Genomic DNA, 15,175 nt, shown 5'->3' on the forward strand with positions numbered 1-15,175 from the left:
GCATTTTAATGCCTTACGTCGTCAGCCGAGTGTGAAATAATTCATCAAATTTAATTTACGATTGAGCCACCACATGAGAAAAAATGACAAGGGGAAACCGAGAAGATTGATGTCTTGTTCGTTAGGGCCAATTAATATGTATTTTTTTCGGTTTATTTTTCTTCGTGGCGCGGTGGGAAGATTGGGCGGGGTAGGACCACTCTAGCTCGATAAGGGTCCAGGCTATTATTTACACGAATTTAATGTTTGTTTGGTTAAGGGTGAAAAATGAGGAAGTTTTAAAGGAATATTTATGGTTCAGCATTAAAGAGAGTTGATATTGAACGTTGGCCGGGTTGTACCGGATCGGTAAGTAGTACCTAGGTAAAAACATTATTTTGCTAAATATTAACAGTAAAATTTTTGAAGGTACCAACATTATTTTATTAATTATCTACCTAATAATTCCATATTTGAAATATGTATTTCCTTAATTAAAATTTTTGTTTTAAGTTTACTAATGTTGTTCATTCGAAAATATACATTTCTCATCGTATTTTGATAGACAATGATCCTGAGGCAAATATTTATATGCTTCAAAAATCCGACAAACATAATGTCCCGTGCTAACGTAAATATATTTATTGTCAAAAATAGGAATTTAGGTAAATGTACCTAACCTGCTTAAGTAGATACCTACCTACGCAACTAAAAATAATAATAAGCAATAAATTGTTAAGGCTCTATAAAAAAGTGATTTTTTCAAATGATCATATTGAACAACTTAAAAGATTTTAGATATGGATTATACGCCATTGTTCGGCCGTATGTAACAATTTAATTTCTAAAATCTTTATTTTTTAACGACTTGGTACCTTCCTAAATATCTACGTGAGATAGATAATAGGTGTAGGTACGTTGGTATAAATAAATTGCCAGATAATGAATTTAATGAAACGCTAGGTAAAATAATTAAGAATCCCATGATTTCAATCACATACGTGTTAATTAAGGAATAAAATAAACATTAAACAGATGCTAGTTAGTAGCCGAATGGGTACCTAATTATCTTTGAAGTAAGTCAGTTTTTAACCTTTTTTACCCGAAATGTAAGATTTATCACCGGATTACGAAAAAAAACTTTGATAAAATAAAATAATGCATTGATTGAGCGTTCATTTGTAATTCTATAAATTAAAGGGTAAACAAAACAATACAACAGAGGAGAGGCGACTTGCAGGCTATCCATTATGATCAAAACAAACGTCAAAGACCGCTGTCAACACGGAAGGCGCGATGGGCGGGGCGACAGGGGCGGAGCAACCACCTCGATCCCTTCTACCCTCGCCGCCCAGACTACCCAGCGCTTCCCCTCGCCATGACTCCAGCTGGCAACTAATCATGCGCACGAGGCCCCGAGGTACCGCCTACCGCCATCCGCAAACCCACCAACCCGCCGGTTAAATCAACAGTCTCAACCAAACCATCTCACCGGTCGGTCGTGTAATGCCATCTTGAACGTGTCTCCTAACATGTGTTTCTAATACGAATCTTTTAAATGTGTTACGTACTACTGTGATTCAAATTCCGATTAACAAAAGTTTCAGTTTTGAAGGGATCGATTTGAGGTTATGATAACGATCTGACTGCTCATATGTTGTTGTCAAACGTTCAAGAAAGCGGCTCCAAGATGTTAGTCCCGGCAGACATGCTGTCTGCCCAGACTAAACTGGTCTACCAGATGAACAAATACTGCTCGGAGAGGGTCCACAGCAGAAAAGTGCAAATCAGCAAGACAATCCACGAAGTCTGCAGGGTCGTGCAAGATGTCTTGAAGGAAGTAGAACTGCAAGAACCGAGGTTCATCTCATCCCTCACAGACTACAATGGAAGGTTCGACGGATTGGAAGTCATTTCGCCAAACGAATTCGAGATTGTGATTTATCTTAATCAAATGGGTGTTTTGAATTTTGTGGATGATGGCAGTCTACCAGGATGCGCAGTTCTAAAACTTAGCGACGGAAGAAAGCGATCGATGTCCCTCTGGGTGGAATTCATCACGGCTTCAGGATACCTTTCAGCGAGGAAGATCCGATCACGATTCCAGACGCTTGTAGCTCAGGCTTGCGACAAGTGCTCCTACAGGGATTGCGTCAAAATGATAGCGGAAACGACAGAGGTTAAATTGAGGATTAGGGAGCGGTTTATTGTTCAAATCACGCCGGCTTTCAAATGTGCCGGTCTGTGGCCCCGCTCGGCGGCCCATTGGCCCATGCCCGCCGCCCCTTGGCCGCACCCTTCTATCGTAGCGGAAGTCAAAACCGAAGGGTTCGACTTGTTATCCAAAGAATGCATCGCGCTCCAGGGCAAAAATTCAGCTATGGAAGGAGACGCCTGGGCACTAAACTTCTTCGAGGCAGAGAATAGATTACTCCAAGGTGGCTGCAGACGGAAGTGTCTCAGCATTTTAAAGACGATAAGGGATCGCCACTTGGACCTTCCAGGAAATCCTGTGACGTGTTATCACATGAAGACTTTGTTACTGTACGAGTGTGAAAAGCACCCGAGAGAGCAAGAATGGGACGAAGGAGCGATAGGTGATAGGATCAACGGGATCTTCCTTCAACTAATCTCTTGTCTCCAGTGCAGAAGGTGTCCTCATTACTTCCTCCCTAACCTAGACCTCTTCAAAGGCAAGTCCCCGAGTGCCTTGGAAAACGCAGCAAAACAAGTTTGGAGGCTAACGAGGGAGATGTTGACAAATTCTCGTTCATTCGAAAAACTGTGATAATTTTGTTGTTTAAGTTGAATATAGACTGACGTTAGTCGAAACACAGATATTTGTGTTTTTGAAATAGAGTTTAAAATAGAACCCATTATCGTGTTGTGATAGATGGTAAGGTGAAGTTACGGAGGAATAAAGTGGAAAGAAACTGTACATGTGTAAATAGAACTTTTAATGGAATTGTTATTGTGGAAATTCCTCTCAGTGGATCGCAATGGAAGCGATTAGATGAACCGTACTTAAAACACATATTATAATACTCATTCTATAAAGTAGGTAAAACGTTTTATAAAATAAATTTAAGAAATTATGATTTGGAGAGCTGTCATGACGAATTTTATACTTTTTATTACAACCCGCTAATCTTAAATATTAAAAACAAATATTTATATTCAAAGGCAAGAAACAAAATTCAACACCAAAATCTTAAAATGTCAAGTTTTGCACAAATGCGCAAATTGGACTTGTAAATAATTATTTAAATAATACTGGAAGCTTCTGTTTGAAGGTGGTACCTATTTAAAAACGAATTTATTATCATTGTTTACAGACAAGATCAGAAGATCCGAAATAAAACTACATATTATTATTTTAATTTTAAGTATGCGAAACTTGTTAAGTTCTCAAAGTGATTCCTATTAATATATTTTTTATAAATAAATTCGAGATGTACAGACTTGTATTTATTAATATTACAAATAAAATGATCAAAATTTCGTTAAGTAATTAATTACCTGTGCATTTTTCTTCCAATCAAAATACTTACACCTATGAAATATACCTAAAGATGTGTGATGAATCCAAGTGAAAACCTCAGTGGACATAGAAGTTCATTTTATACCTACGAATTAAAATACCAGTCACTGATATTTTCATCATGGCACTTATTATTTTTCATAAGGAAAAATATGAAATATGTAAATAACACTCGGAGAAAACTTAGTGTCATAAAATATTGCTAATTTATTGAAAATCTCTTCAAATTATTCGTAATCATGTTTAAAACGGGACTACAGGCCCTATTCGAATGATTTTATAGGTTTTAGTAAAAAAGGAATGTATTAATGCGAAGTTGAAACACGTGATCATAAAAATAATTATATGTTCACATTTCTTCATTATATATTAATAGGGCAAACGCAGATGCTCTATACATGTTCCGATGTATTCATAAAGTACTAACATTTATTACTCGGAAGCGGCTTAGTGTCCCGTTTTTAACAGGAGTTTAATAAATCAGCAATACTTATTTTTCTCCGTGCAGGTTAGGCAAAAATGAATGAGGTTCCGACGGTGAGTTTTCGTGTTGTTTTTACCTGTAAAAATGTATCAGGTTTGCATATGGACTAACCGACGGTAATGATTTTAGGCAAAGATTTTTTTCCTTAGAATAATTAAGTTAATTTTCTTCAATCAAATTACCTACTGAAAATAACTTAACTGTTCTGTTAAGGCATTAATTATTTTGGTGAGAGAATAATAAGTTGAATCAGCAGAATGATAAAAAGTTGACAATTTTAAATCCATCGATACCTACCTAATGATATCTAAAATTCCTACCACCTTATTTACCTTAGCGAGTGTAAAAATATTTTTATGTGATGGCTATTTTTTTACGTACGTACACGAATCCCAACTTCCCAAGGTAAGCGGGACTTTAATATCTGCAATTTTGAAGTAGGTGGATAGGAAGTTTGTGAAGCTGATTAAAGTGGGGAGGGTATTTTAAATTTTTTATTGATTTATATTATTGTACGACAGATTAATCATCCATTTACAGAACAACATTTATTGATTTAAATTACAATATTTGTGAAGATAGGATTACAAAAAGTTTTGAGGTTTTTTTAAGAGTAATGAAATATAGGTAGGATATCTACTGTTAGCAGAAGTCGGGGACGCCCGAGGAAGACATGGCACGATCAAGTGAATCAGATACTCGAGTCGGGCCATGTCAAGAGTCAGAACAATAGACGAGTATGAATGTGAATGAGGCAAGAAGTGTGTGCCAAGACTGAGTTGTTTGGCGGTCCGTCCTCTCTGCCCACCCCTACGGTGAACAGTTTTACAGATTTCATTCAATAGCACCATTCCTATTGTCATGCTGTGATGTGCTAAAACATCTGTTATATCGTGTGGTATCTCGAAAAAGTCGAGGTGACGATCATAAAATGTAGGTAAAGTAACAGTCCCAATTCTGAATTACGAATTTACGATACTGATAGTAGGTATCTTCCACTGTAGATATGAAAATAAATGTTTGGATAAAGAATGAAAGTAGACTTAAATCTGTAGAATTGAGATCATTAAGGCGTATTTGTATAAAATCATGTGAATGACACTATTACAGATGTTGTGGAAAACCTTAAAGAATGGAAGGCAATAATTAATACCTACTTAAGATTAAGAAAAGGACCACGAAATAAAGGAGTAAAGACATGTAGGAGAAAAAGAAAAAGGAGTGAAGACACGAAAAAGACATGGCATGCATGAGCAAGTGAATGAAATGTTAGATCATCTCAAGGGTCAGAATAACAGTGGACCTAGGTATGTATTTGAAAGAAGCAAGGAGTGTCTACAGGGAAATGACGTGATGGGTAAATAGACGGTAAGTTTAGTAAAATCACCGGAGATTATAACCGTAATGTTAAAAGTATTAATAAAATATTTACCTCAGGATCATTGCCTCCCAAAAAAACGTTCGAATGAACATTAAAAATCATTACTGATTCTGATTTAGCTCCTCCAAAAAAGTAAACAAAATAAATAGCTACACAATTGAAACACGAATCTTTATTACAATTTACTAAAATAAAATAATTTTGGTGGATACCTTATTTATCGGTTGTCTGATGTGATTATACAGATCGGTTCCAATTTCTAAAATTAAAAGTTCAGTGAACTTGAATAATTTTACGCATTACGGAGGAATGTTTCACATCACCCATGCACCAACCACCGAACTTAGCACGTTTAATGACGGGTTAGTAGCCGAATAGATAAAAGCTTCTGGTTCCTACATAGGTGTCTCGGGTTCAATCCTCTGTTATCCCGACCATTGCACAATCAACATTTTTTTAGTAATTAAGGCGATGCACTACGTCGTGTTAAATTTTAAATTGAGCCGCTATCAATAACAACCCTTACATAGATGGCGATAAGGTTTAAATTCCAGCTTAACACCATCCGCCTGTTTTGATTTATGCAAGAAAAAACATGGCCAAAAAGTGCCCTTTATTTTATTTTGTGGATGTTTAATTTTTGAGGCATAAATATTTTTTTTTTTTCGATCATTTTATAAATAACTTAATTTGCCACATTATACAATAAAATCATAACCGAAAATGGGTTCGTAAGTAGGAGATTTTGAACTTTAAAGCAGTTTTCATAGGCCTTTACATTATTTTTTTCTGGGCTTATAAAAAGACTTATCTAAAAAATACTCAATTATTTCAAATGCCAAGATGTATTCTACTCGCATTATTTAATTAAAGCATCTGAAAAATTTCTAGGCGACCAAATTTTCAAACCAAAAACACATGATTTTGCATTACTACGTATGGCATCGCCTTAAATAAAATATTGTCAGGTTTTTTGTAACTAATCTGGGAATGTTGAAAAAAAGAGTTTTGTTATATGTTTTGTTTTTGTTAGAAATAAGTAGGAGATAATTTTTGTTATAGTTTGTACCTGAAAACCTGTATAGAGTCACGTGGGGTAACCGTACGCGGAGTGTAAGTGTTCGCAGTGATGTTTCTGACAAGATTGTGCCTGTTAAGCGCCCGCGCGTTCCTTAATTCAGTAGCCTTCTGGATCGCGCCGAAGCAGGACATGTGTACAGTGGATGCTGATTTGTCAATAAAAACTGGTAGGTAAATTACTTTTTTTCGTGCTTTTCTTAAATTTTTCATCTCCGTTACGGATGTGTGCTATTGTGTAACCAGCTGTGTCAGAGCGACGTGGTCTATTATAATTTTTGGTGAAATATTGTTAGTTAGACGGGTGCAAAGTTATAATTCTAATAAAGATAACCACTAATCTGATTTTTAAATTTTATTGAATTTTGGTGTGATGGGGTAAGTGTGCTGGGGTAAGCGTTCGCAGTTGGACGATTGCGAACACTTACCCCGATAGATAAAATTGACTTTATAGCATAATATTTCAACTCTCGTTATTTTTTAAAGTGAAACGCTTGTGTACGTGAGAAAGTACCCGGAGAGATCAGTTTGCACTCAAGAGCAGATTGAAACTGCAAAAAGGCTTATGAAAGAGGGGAAGAGTCAGCGGGCTGCTGCAGATATTTTTGGGATCAGTGAAGCCACTCTGCGTAAACGCCGCAGTAAAACTGCGTGCAGTTGTCATTTTTCCGTGAAACTATTGATCTAATAATTATTCATTTATTTTCAGGCCGAAATCGTTGATTAAAAAAACTGACGAAATGTTCTATGGCCTGACTATGCAGACAATGAGAAAATTTGTTTACGAGTATGCTGAAATCAACAAGATCAACCAATACCAAGTTGTCTTGACTTTCGATAAAGCCTTCAAGAAAGTTGCAACTGTGGGGAATGCGGTATCAGGTTTTAAAGTAAGCGGAATACATCCTTTAGACAGTGAACTCTTCACCGAAGCTAATTTTGCAGCTGCTTCTGTTACTGATATGTTCGAGCCCCAACCTGACGTATCCATTATCTCTCCGTTAGCTAATCAAAAGCAAAGTGACATATGATCAATAATTAGTGCAGATATTCTGAACAATCAGATCTCTTGCTATGCCGAAATACATGCGGCACCAAGCAGCCCACAAATGTCTCTCAGACCTAATAAAAATATTATTCGTCAGCTTCTTACGATCCGATTGAAGATGTAATTGAAGTTCAGGCCAGCTCTCCACCACAAGATGCAACATCAGTCTTTAACGTCCCAATATTTGTTGTAAGTCCTCTGCCAAAAGGAACACATACACAAAAACGACAAAAAAATGCTTGATAGTCTGAAATAATTACCTCAAGTCTCTATAAAAAGAAACTTCATCAGAAGCAGAGAGATGCAGATGCATAAATGGTCCAAAAACCAATAATTAAAACCATGGAAATCGGACGATCACCTCTTTTCAAGAAAGTCGCACCACAAAGCGTAAGGCGGAAAATTCCAGCGTGCATAACTGTTTAAAGAGAGCACAAAAACAGGCTTCTAGGGACTATTTTTGCCCACAATGCAAGGAGAAATATCGAGATCCACCAACAGAAGATTGGATAGAATGTATTGTGTGTAAATCATGGTGACATGAGAACTGCACAGACTACGATAAGAGGCAATTTAAGTGTGATAATTGCTATAGGGGGTACTCTTCGCGGTGCGAACACTTACCCTATGGTATGCGTATACTTACCCCGCACACGGGGTAAGTGTACGCAATCGACATGCATGTAAACTTTTTTATATAACTGTTTCATTTATGAACCATATGAGGTTTTTATGGTTGTTTGAGGTGCCTTAATAATCGATCATTTTAATAAACAAAAAAAATGAGTAAAATACCTAAAGCTTTTTAATACAAAAATCCTAATGTAAAAATTGCGCACGGTTACCCCACGTGACTCTACGGTTTGAATCAAAGACTCGGCGGTATTCATAATTTATAAGTCTGGTATCGTTAATAAGGCATTATAAATCAAGTAAAATTCATCTATTTATTAGAAAGGATTGATTAATATGGCTTCCAATTAATTAGAACCGAGACTCGTGAGTATTTAATGATTCAATTTCGTGTTTCTTGTGGCGGCGGCCGCGGACAAAGGCCAATGTGCTCTGGGCTCTTGGCGGTACGCGTTTGTTTAGGAAAACTCTTAAATAAACTTAACTATTAACTCCCCTTACCTCTTAACCCCGTTAGTTAAATTCTCATAGTTTAAACTCGCGAAAATAGTGCATTTTTACCGTGTGGCTTAACTGAATACACCGCATTCCGAATTTCTATCGACGTAAATATCTATAAGCTCTTAAAAATGTTATATTTTAAGATAATCTCTATTTGAAAAGGCAATTATGTGAAATTCCCACGATGAAAAAGTTGCATAGTATCCTCCTAAAATTATAAAAAAACACATATTGTAGGTACTCTTATTTAACGATATATTTATTATAGGTATGAAAAAAATCACATTGTTTTTCTTAAAACTCGCTCTATTTTCTCAACAATCCTTACGCCTATTACGTATAATCGTTTTTTTTAATATTAGCGCGATCATTCGAAGATTTTTACATATTATCTCCATTTCAAACCACCTTCAATAATCTTCTTTTATTGAAATTTTAAACGCTCATATAGGAGCCTTAAGTCTTCTGAGTCATACTTTAGTAATAGGTACTTAATATTGCATCTTTAATCGTGGCCGCCTTTATAAATCCCCTGAGTCCATAGGCGATGATGATTTAGTGGTCTCAGGTCTCTGTCTCCAGTCTCCGCATTGTATGGGTATTAATTGTTCAGGTATTGTATGGGCCAAGGCGCCAGCGTAACATTTGCTCCATTCCCATACACCGATGTGCCAACCCTTTTATATGGGTAATAATTATTGCTGAAATTATTCCGCAGCACAAATTATTCTACATAATATTATGGACTCATTTTGCACAATTAATAGTATTGATCAGCGCGCTCCGACGAGGATTTTAACGGCTGCAAAGAGTCGTGAAAAATCAGTAATAAAGAGGAAGATAATATTTATAAATCAAGCTAAAAAAAAATTCACGTGGCGATAATCTACTATATTTTATATCGATGTCGGCAATTTATTTGTATTTTGTATCAGGTCGAATTAACGACGCGATTAAGATCTCGTTCGATTGCATTGTTTGATTTAATTTATCGTCTGTTTGTATCGCTGAACACCGGTTGGACGTTGATACGCTCTGTCGGGATGCTGTCATAATGTCTTTGCTTGGTCCATTTGATGGAGAGATCTCAAATATATGCATTAGCCCTAGCTGCTGCAAATGCAAGCCAACCGAATCAAATATCGAGCAGGTTAATGTCTGGACACTGTCGAGCGAGCGAAAGAAAACAGATAAACATCTTCGAAATCTGGTTGTTTAGGATTTTGTGGACAGCTATACACATAAATCAATCCATTTTGGAAAAATAGGCATCCAAAATCAACTGTACGCCTACAACGTTGGCCCATTGCTCGCAAACTGATAACTCGAATAGGAAGAAACTTACGGTCGTTGTTGTGTGTTGGAATGATCTTTAGTAGTCAGGCAACGACTCAAGAAAAAAATATATGGAAGGCAAATTGCATCACAATACATTATTGTCTCACAAAATTAAAAGAAAAAGTGAACAACAAATACTCCATGTTCCCAGCAAATTCTTTATTCAAACGGTGTTCATGTGTGATAAAGATAGACATTCAAAGGATATCTGTGTATGAATGAAATATGTACCAATAGGACCGGGCGACGTTTTTGTATTTAAAAGTTGCGACGAATACAACATTCTACATCACGGTGTGATTGAGATGACAAGATACGCTTACTCGCTTGCACTAAGAAAAATACGGAAAGCTGTATGAGACGACCTACTTGGTTGCCACTAGGTTGTCCTTCTTATACTCATGTATTGCTAAGTTCGCTATCGCGCTTTCTCTAATGGGTCTTAAATCCCTGAGAAACAATCGAAATGATTTAATTATTTATAATCAGTAATTTGCATGTCTTTATGAAAGAAAATTTTATTCCCTAGTTTAGGGTTTTCGTATAATGAAAACACTTTCTCATAACTCACGAGGGAATTTTGGCATTCAATTTTGGCCGCAATTTGGTTAGAGATAGCACACGACCTCACGCAACGCGTAACAACAGTGTTAAAACTAGTATCGAAAGTACGACAACTACCGTATCTTTCGCTTGCCACTTTTGAGATCTCTACAACATGTCTAGTTTGTAATGTCATTGGTGGAAAGTGTAACTCTTTAATAGATGGAACTTTTCACAAAAATTTTATAACAGTGTAAAACTCATAAACCCAAGTGACCCTATATAAAATGGTTCGCATGAACACATAGACATATTAACCTATTAACAGAAGATAATAAAGCTGTTGTCGTAAATAAATAATTGGTGTAGATACGACAACAATTATTACTAATTAAATAATAATATACTAAATTACTAAAAGCCGTCAAAAAATAGATCAGTGGACTAAATTTATTTAAAACTAATTGTACCCTGCATACCGTATGATGGCGCAGTCTGTCTATGCATATAGAGAAACAATAGGGCGTGTTGCTTTTACGTCTCAAAAAAGCATGGTTAACCAAAAGATGGCGCTGTTTTTTTAATTTTTTATTTGTCACAATGACATCTGTATAATATAGGTATACAAAAGCATTTGCGTATTCGAATGCAACTTTGTGTCTAAATTTCAAAGCAATCGTTGAAGAACTTTTGGAGATTTAAGAATTAGAACAAACGAACATTTACATTTTTATTTATATAGATGTTAACAAGATAAGAACTAATCTAGACATCTAATAATATAACCTAAATCAAAGTAATTAATTAGTAGTTCTGTGAACGGTAGACTTCGTGTGCATAAAATTATGTTTCTAATTTGCTCTTATTTAAAAAATCAAAGTCATAAGTTCTTCTGAAATCATAAGATTTGTAAGCAAATACCTACCTTCGTAATAATAAACCTATAATATGTTTCGTGTATTTTTTATTTATTTTAAGGCGATGCACTACGTAGTAATGCAAAATCATGTTTTTGGTTTGAAAATTTGGTCGCCTAGAAATGTTTCAGATGCTTTAATTAAATACTGCGAGTAGAATACATCTTGGCCTTTGAAAATGTCGAGTATTTTTTACATAAGTGTTTTTATAAGCTCAGAAAAAAATAATGTATAAGGCCTATGAAAACTGCTTTAAAGTTCAAAATCTCCTACTTACGAACCCATTTTCGGTTACGATTTTAGTGTATAATGTGGAAAATTAAGTTATTTATAAAATTGTCGGAAAAAAATAAATATTTATGCTTGAACATCCACAAAATAAAATAAAAGGCACTTTTTGGCCATGTTTTTTTTCTTGCATAAATCAAAACCACAATGTTGAAAAATTACGAATAGGATAGTTCAAATAAACACAACGATCTCACATTATTTTTTTCATCCTAAAAGGGTATCATCTTGAAACGGAAACGGAATGTACAAACAAATTTATAGATGGAGAGAAAATTTAAAAGCAAAACGGTTGAGTTTCCCTAGCGCTAGTCAACAACGCCATTTCTCCAAAGTGGTAGGCAGAGACGACGGATCCCCATAAAACTCTATTTATTTCACTCCTTCCTTCAAACACATGCATGGATCTTCTATTTTTCCGACTCTATCACATGACCCTTCTCTATACATATACATAGGGAATTTAGTTATTTCTAATAATTTTTTTGATAGAAATGACAGGTAAGGCGTAGCAGAATGAACGACACAATAAAGTAACGCAGCTTTCACATAATTCAATTGTTTTTGTTCTTATTTTGATTTGAAGTCCTTTGTTTTCGACGAAAACTCCACTGGTTTAGAACGGAGTTCTTTTGTTTTAACCTTTTTTGTCATCGCGGAATCACGGGGCTTCGAGTCGAGCCTTCGTCCCATTTTCGAGATATTTTTTAACAAACGAATAAGTCCCTCAGGCCCTACCTACATATAAATACTGTGGGTTATTTAATATTACATATGTGTACACAGAGTAGTAGATACTCTCAGTATCGCCCTGGTGAAAGAGCACATAAAAAGTTGCCGCAAAAACCTTGCTTAGTGACGTCATTAATCATATTATCACAATGAACACGGAGAAAAATGAGTAAGTTTTGCTAATTTACGAGTATTAAGAGAATCTCTTCAAATTTTTAGTAATCCTGTCAAAAACCGGATTGCAGGAATTACAAATGAATTTAAGGTTTCCTAATAAACTTTTAGTAAATTACGATTATATCATCATGTGTTCATGAAATCCGAATATTTTCGCACTTCGTCATAAAATGTTATTTATTATCAAGGCAAGTGCACGTTTTCTGATGTCGGAACACGTGCACTTAATATTCGTGATAATATATTCGTAATTTACCAAAAGTTTTTTAGGAAACCTGTTAATTCATACGTAATTCCTGCAAACCGGTTTTTAACCGGATTACCAATAATTTTAAGAGATTCTTAATCATTAGCAATACATACTCATGTTTCTCCGTGTAAGTACCAATTCCAATAGTTAGGAATGCTACAGTCCCACTGGCTCCGAACGGTAGAGAGCAGTTGGGACTCACGAGTGGTATTCACATAAAATACCCACTTACTTACCCAGGTAAGTACTTACCTAGTTTTCTGAAGAAACAGATGCACTGCGAAGTAATTGACATTATAAGTCTTTTTACAAGCCTAGAAAAAAAATATATAGGAAAATAAATAAAATCTTTAAAGTGCAAAATCTCCTACTTAAGAACCCTTTTTCGGATATGGTTTTATAGTATAATGTAGAAAATTAAGTTCTTTAGGTTGTGACCAAAAACCATTTAAATATTTGTGCCTGAAATAAAAAAATTAAAAAAATAAAACATGCGGTGTTGTGCGGGTATTTTAACCTTATCCCCAACTGGAAGGAAATTTCAGACTGACTCCCACGGATATAAATTAGTTTATATTTTATATTAAAGATTAATAACAAACAGAAATCTACCATTAAAATATTTTACGTAAAACGGTTTGAAAAATGTATAAAAAGATTTTTCAACCATAAAATTAGCTACAAGCACCAGCTTTTATTTTCCCCGAGGTATTCAGTTAGAAACATATGAAATTTTAGTAATACCTTGATCAGAATTGATTAAAGTAAGCCCCGCGGAAAAATCAATCTTCAGAGTCTGCTAGGGCAAATTCGACCTTAGGGCCGTCCAATACGCAGGGGCCGCGCGCCGAATATATTTGACACGCATTCTTCACTTACGTCGTTAAGATTCCAACATTAATTTATAGGGGAAATTCGACCGTAGGTTCGTCTAATTTACTGGGGGCGCGCGTCGCATAATTTTTAACACACCTTTTTCACTTACATTCGTTCACTAGATTACGATTTTATTTTAGGATATTTTGTCGTCTTAATGTGTAAAATAGTAAGATGATAATAACATTTAAGTAATAATGACATTAGATAAATCATTTATATCTCTTATTAACATCACTTTCTACATACATACACATTCTAAGAACACCGCTCTTAAAGTCATTATAAAAAAAACAACTACAATGTCAATAAGTCCCGTGTCCCTCGCACCGAGAAGATTGAGTACCTCGGCGTTTCTAGCTTTATTGATTCGGTAAATATTGATTAAGTATTTGAGTGGGTCCATTATTCACGTGCTTGTTTCTCTCAGACACGTCGTCGGCAGATCAAAGAGAGGTCAAGGGGATTAAAGCACACTGTGTAGGTAAGTACCCACAGAGAGCAGGATGAAACTACAAGAAGGTATGGAAAAATATACATATAGCATACGAGGTAGGTACCAGCAAACTATTGTGGACTGCTAGATTCGGAACTTTGTACAGTTTTTTGTTAGCATCAAAAGTGTTCTGCAGTAATGGAGTTTCCTGCGTTTAACCATTTTCCGGTTTCATGCTAACTCAACACACTTTTAAAAAGTGATATAAAGTCATCGATGAAAAAAAAAAAATTAACCTAACCTAACCTACTTAACCCAGTTAATAAAGTTTTTGTTTCATCACTTTATATAACTTTTTAAAGATGTGATGAAATATCATTTTGATGATTTATCAGGTCACCCTATTTTCCAATATCCTTTTCCATACCTCGTAAAAGTATGATCCTTTCTTATCCGAGGTTGAATATCATCAATGCATTTTAATCAACTTAAAATTTGAATAGGCGAAGTATTGAAACAAATAAATTTAAATAAAAAGTTTTTTTTTTAATATTATATATTTAAAGACTAGTTTAAATTTCTTCACTTAAATGTGTTAACAAGCTGTTATTCCTAGTGAAGTTAACTATTATTTGAAAAAATAAGGCTTTGTGTTATGCACGGAGAAATATTATTGATAAAAAATAATGTGTATTAAAAATCTTCCTGTGAAAAACGGGACCGCAGGCTTTTAGCGAATGAGTTCCCAACAAAATAATCAGTTAAAAGCGAATATTTTATGAGGACGGCAGAACACGTGTTTATACAAATATTGATATCATACGCATTTCGTCATGATATTTATCAGAAAAAAGAACACGTGTTCGCATGCTATCACTTTTTTAACATGATCATTTTTCTCCGTATGTGAGAAGCAATAGTTAAATACCGTTCAGTAATTCGGCCCTTGAGTATGTTTGCTTTGGCCAACCCGC

General features: G+C 35.2%; 2 protein-coding genes across 14 annotated transcripts in view; one reads left to right on the top strand and one right to left on the bottom strand.

Moving 5' to 3' along the window:
• Positions 1–15,175, bottom strand: part of rg (A kinase anchor protein rugose) — a 941,488-nt gene that overhangs the window by 189,615 nt on the left and 736,698 nt on the right. The window lies entirely within an intron of this gene.
• Positions 1,462–3,480, top strand: LOC149413690 (protein mab-21). The gene has a single exon (XM_089644433.1). The coding sequence runs from the start codon at positions 1,634–1,636 to the stop codon at positions 2,765–2,767; it is 1,134 nt and encodes a 377-aa protein (XP_089500559.1). The 5' UTR covers positions 1,462–1,633; the 3' UTR covers positions 2,768–3,480.

This window comes from Hesperophylax consimilis, chromosome 21, assembly GCF_061612785.1.
Source record: "Hesperophylax consimilis isolate HC1 chromosome 21, BYU_Hcon_1.0, whole genome shotgun sequence".
Classification (NCBI taxonomy): Eukaryota; Metazoa; Arthropoda; class Insecta; order Trichoptera; family Limnephilidae; genus Hesperophylax; species Hesperophylax consimilis.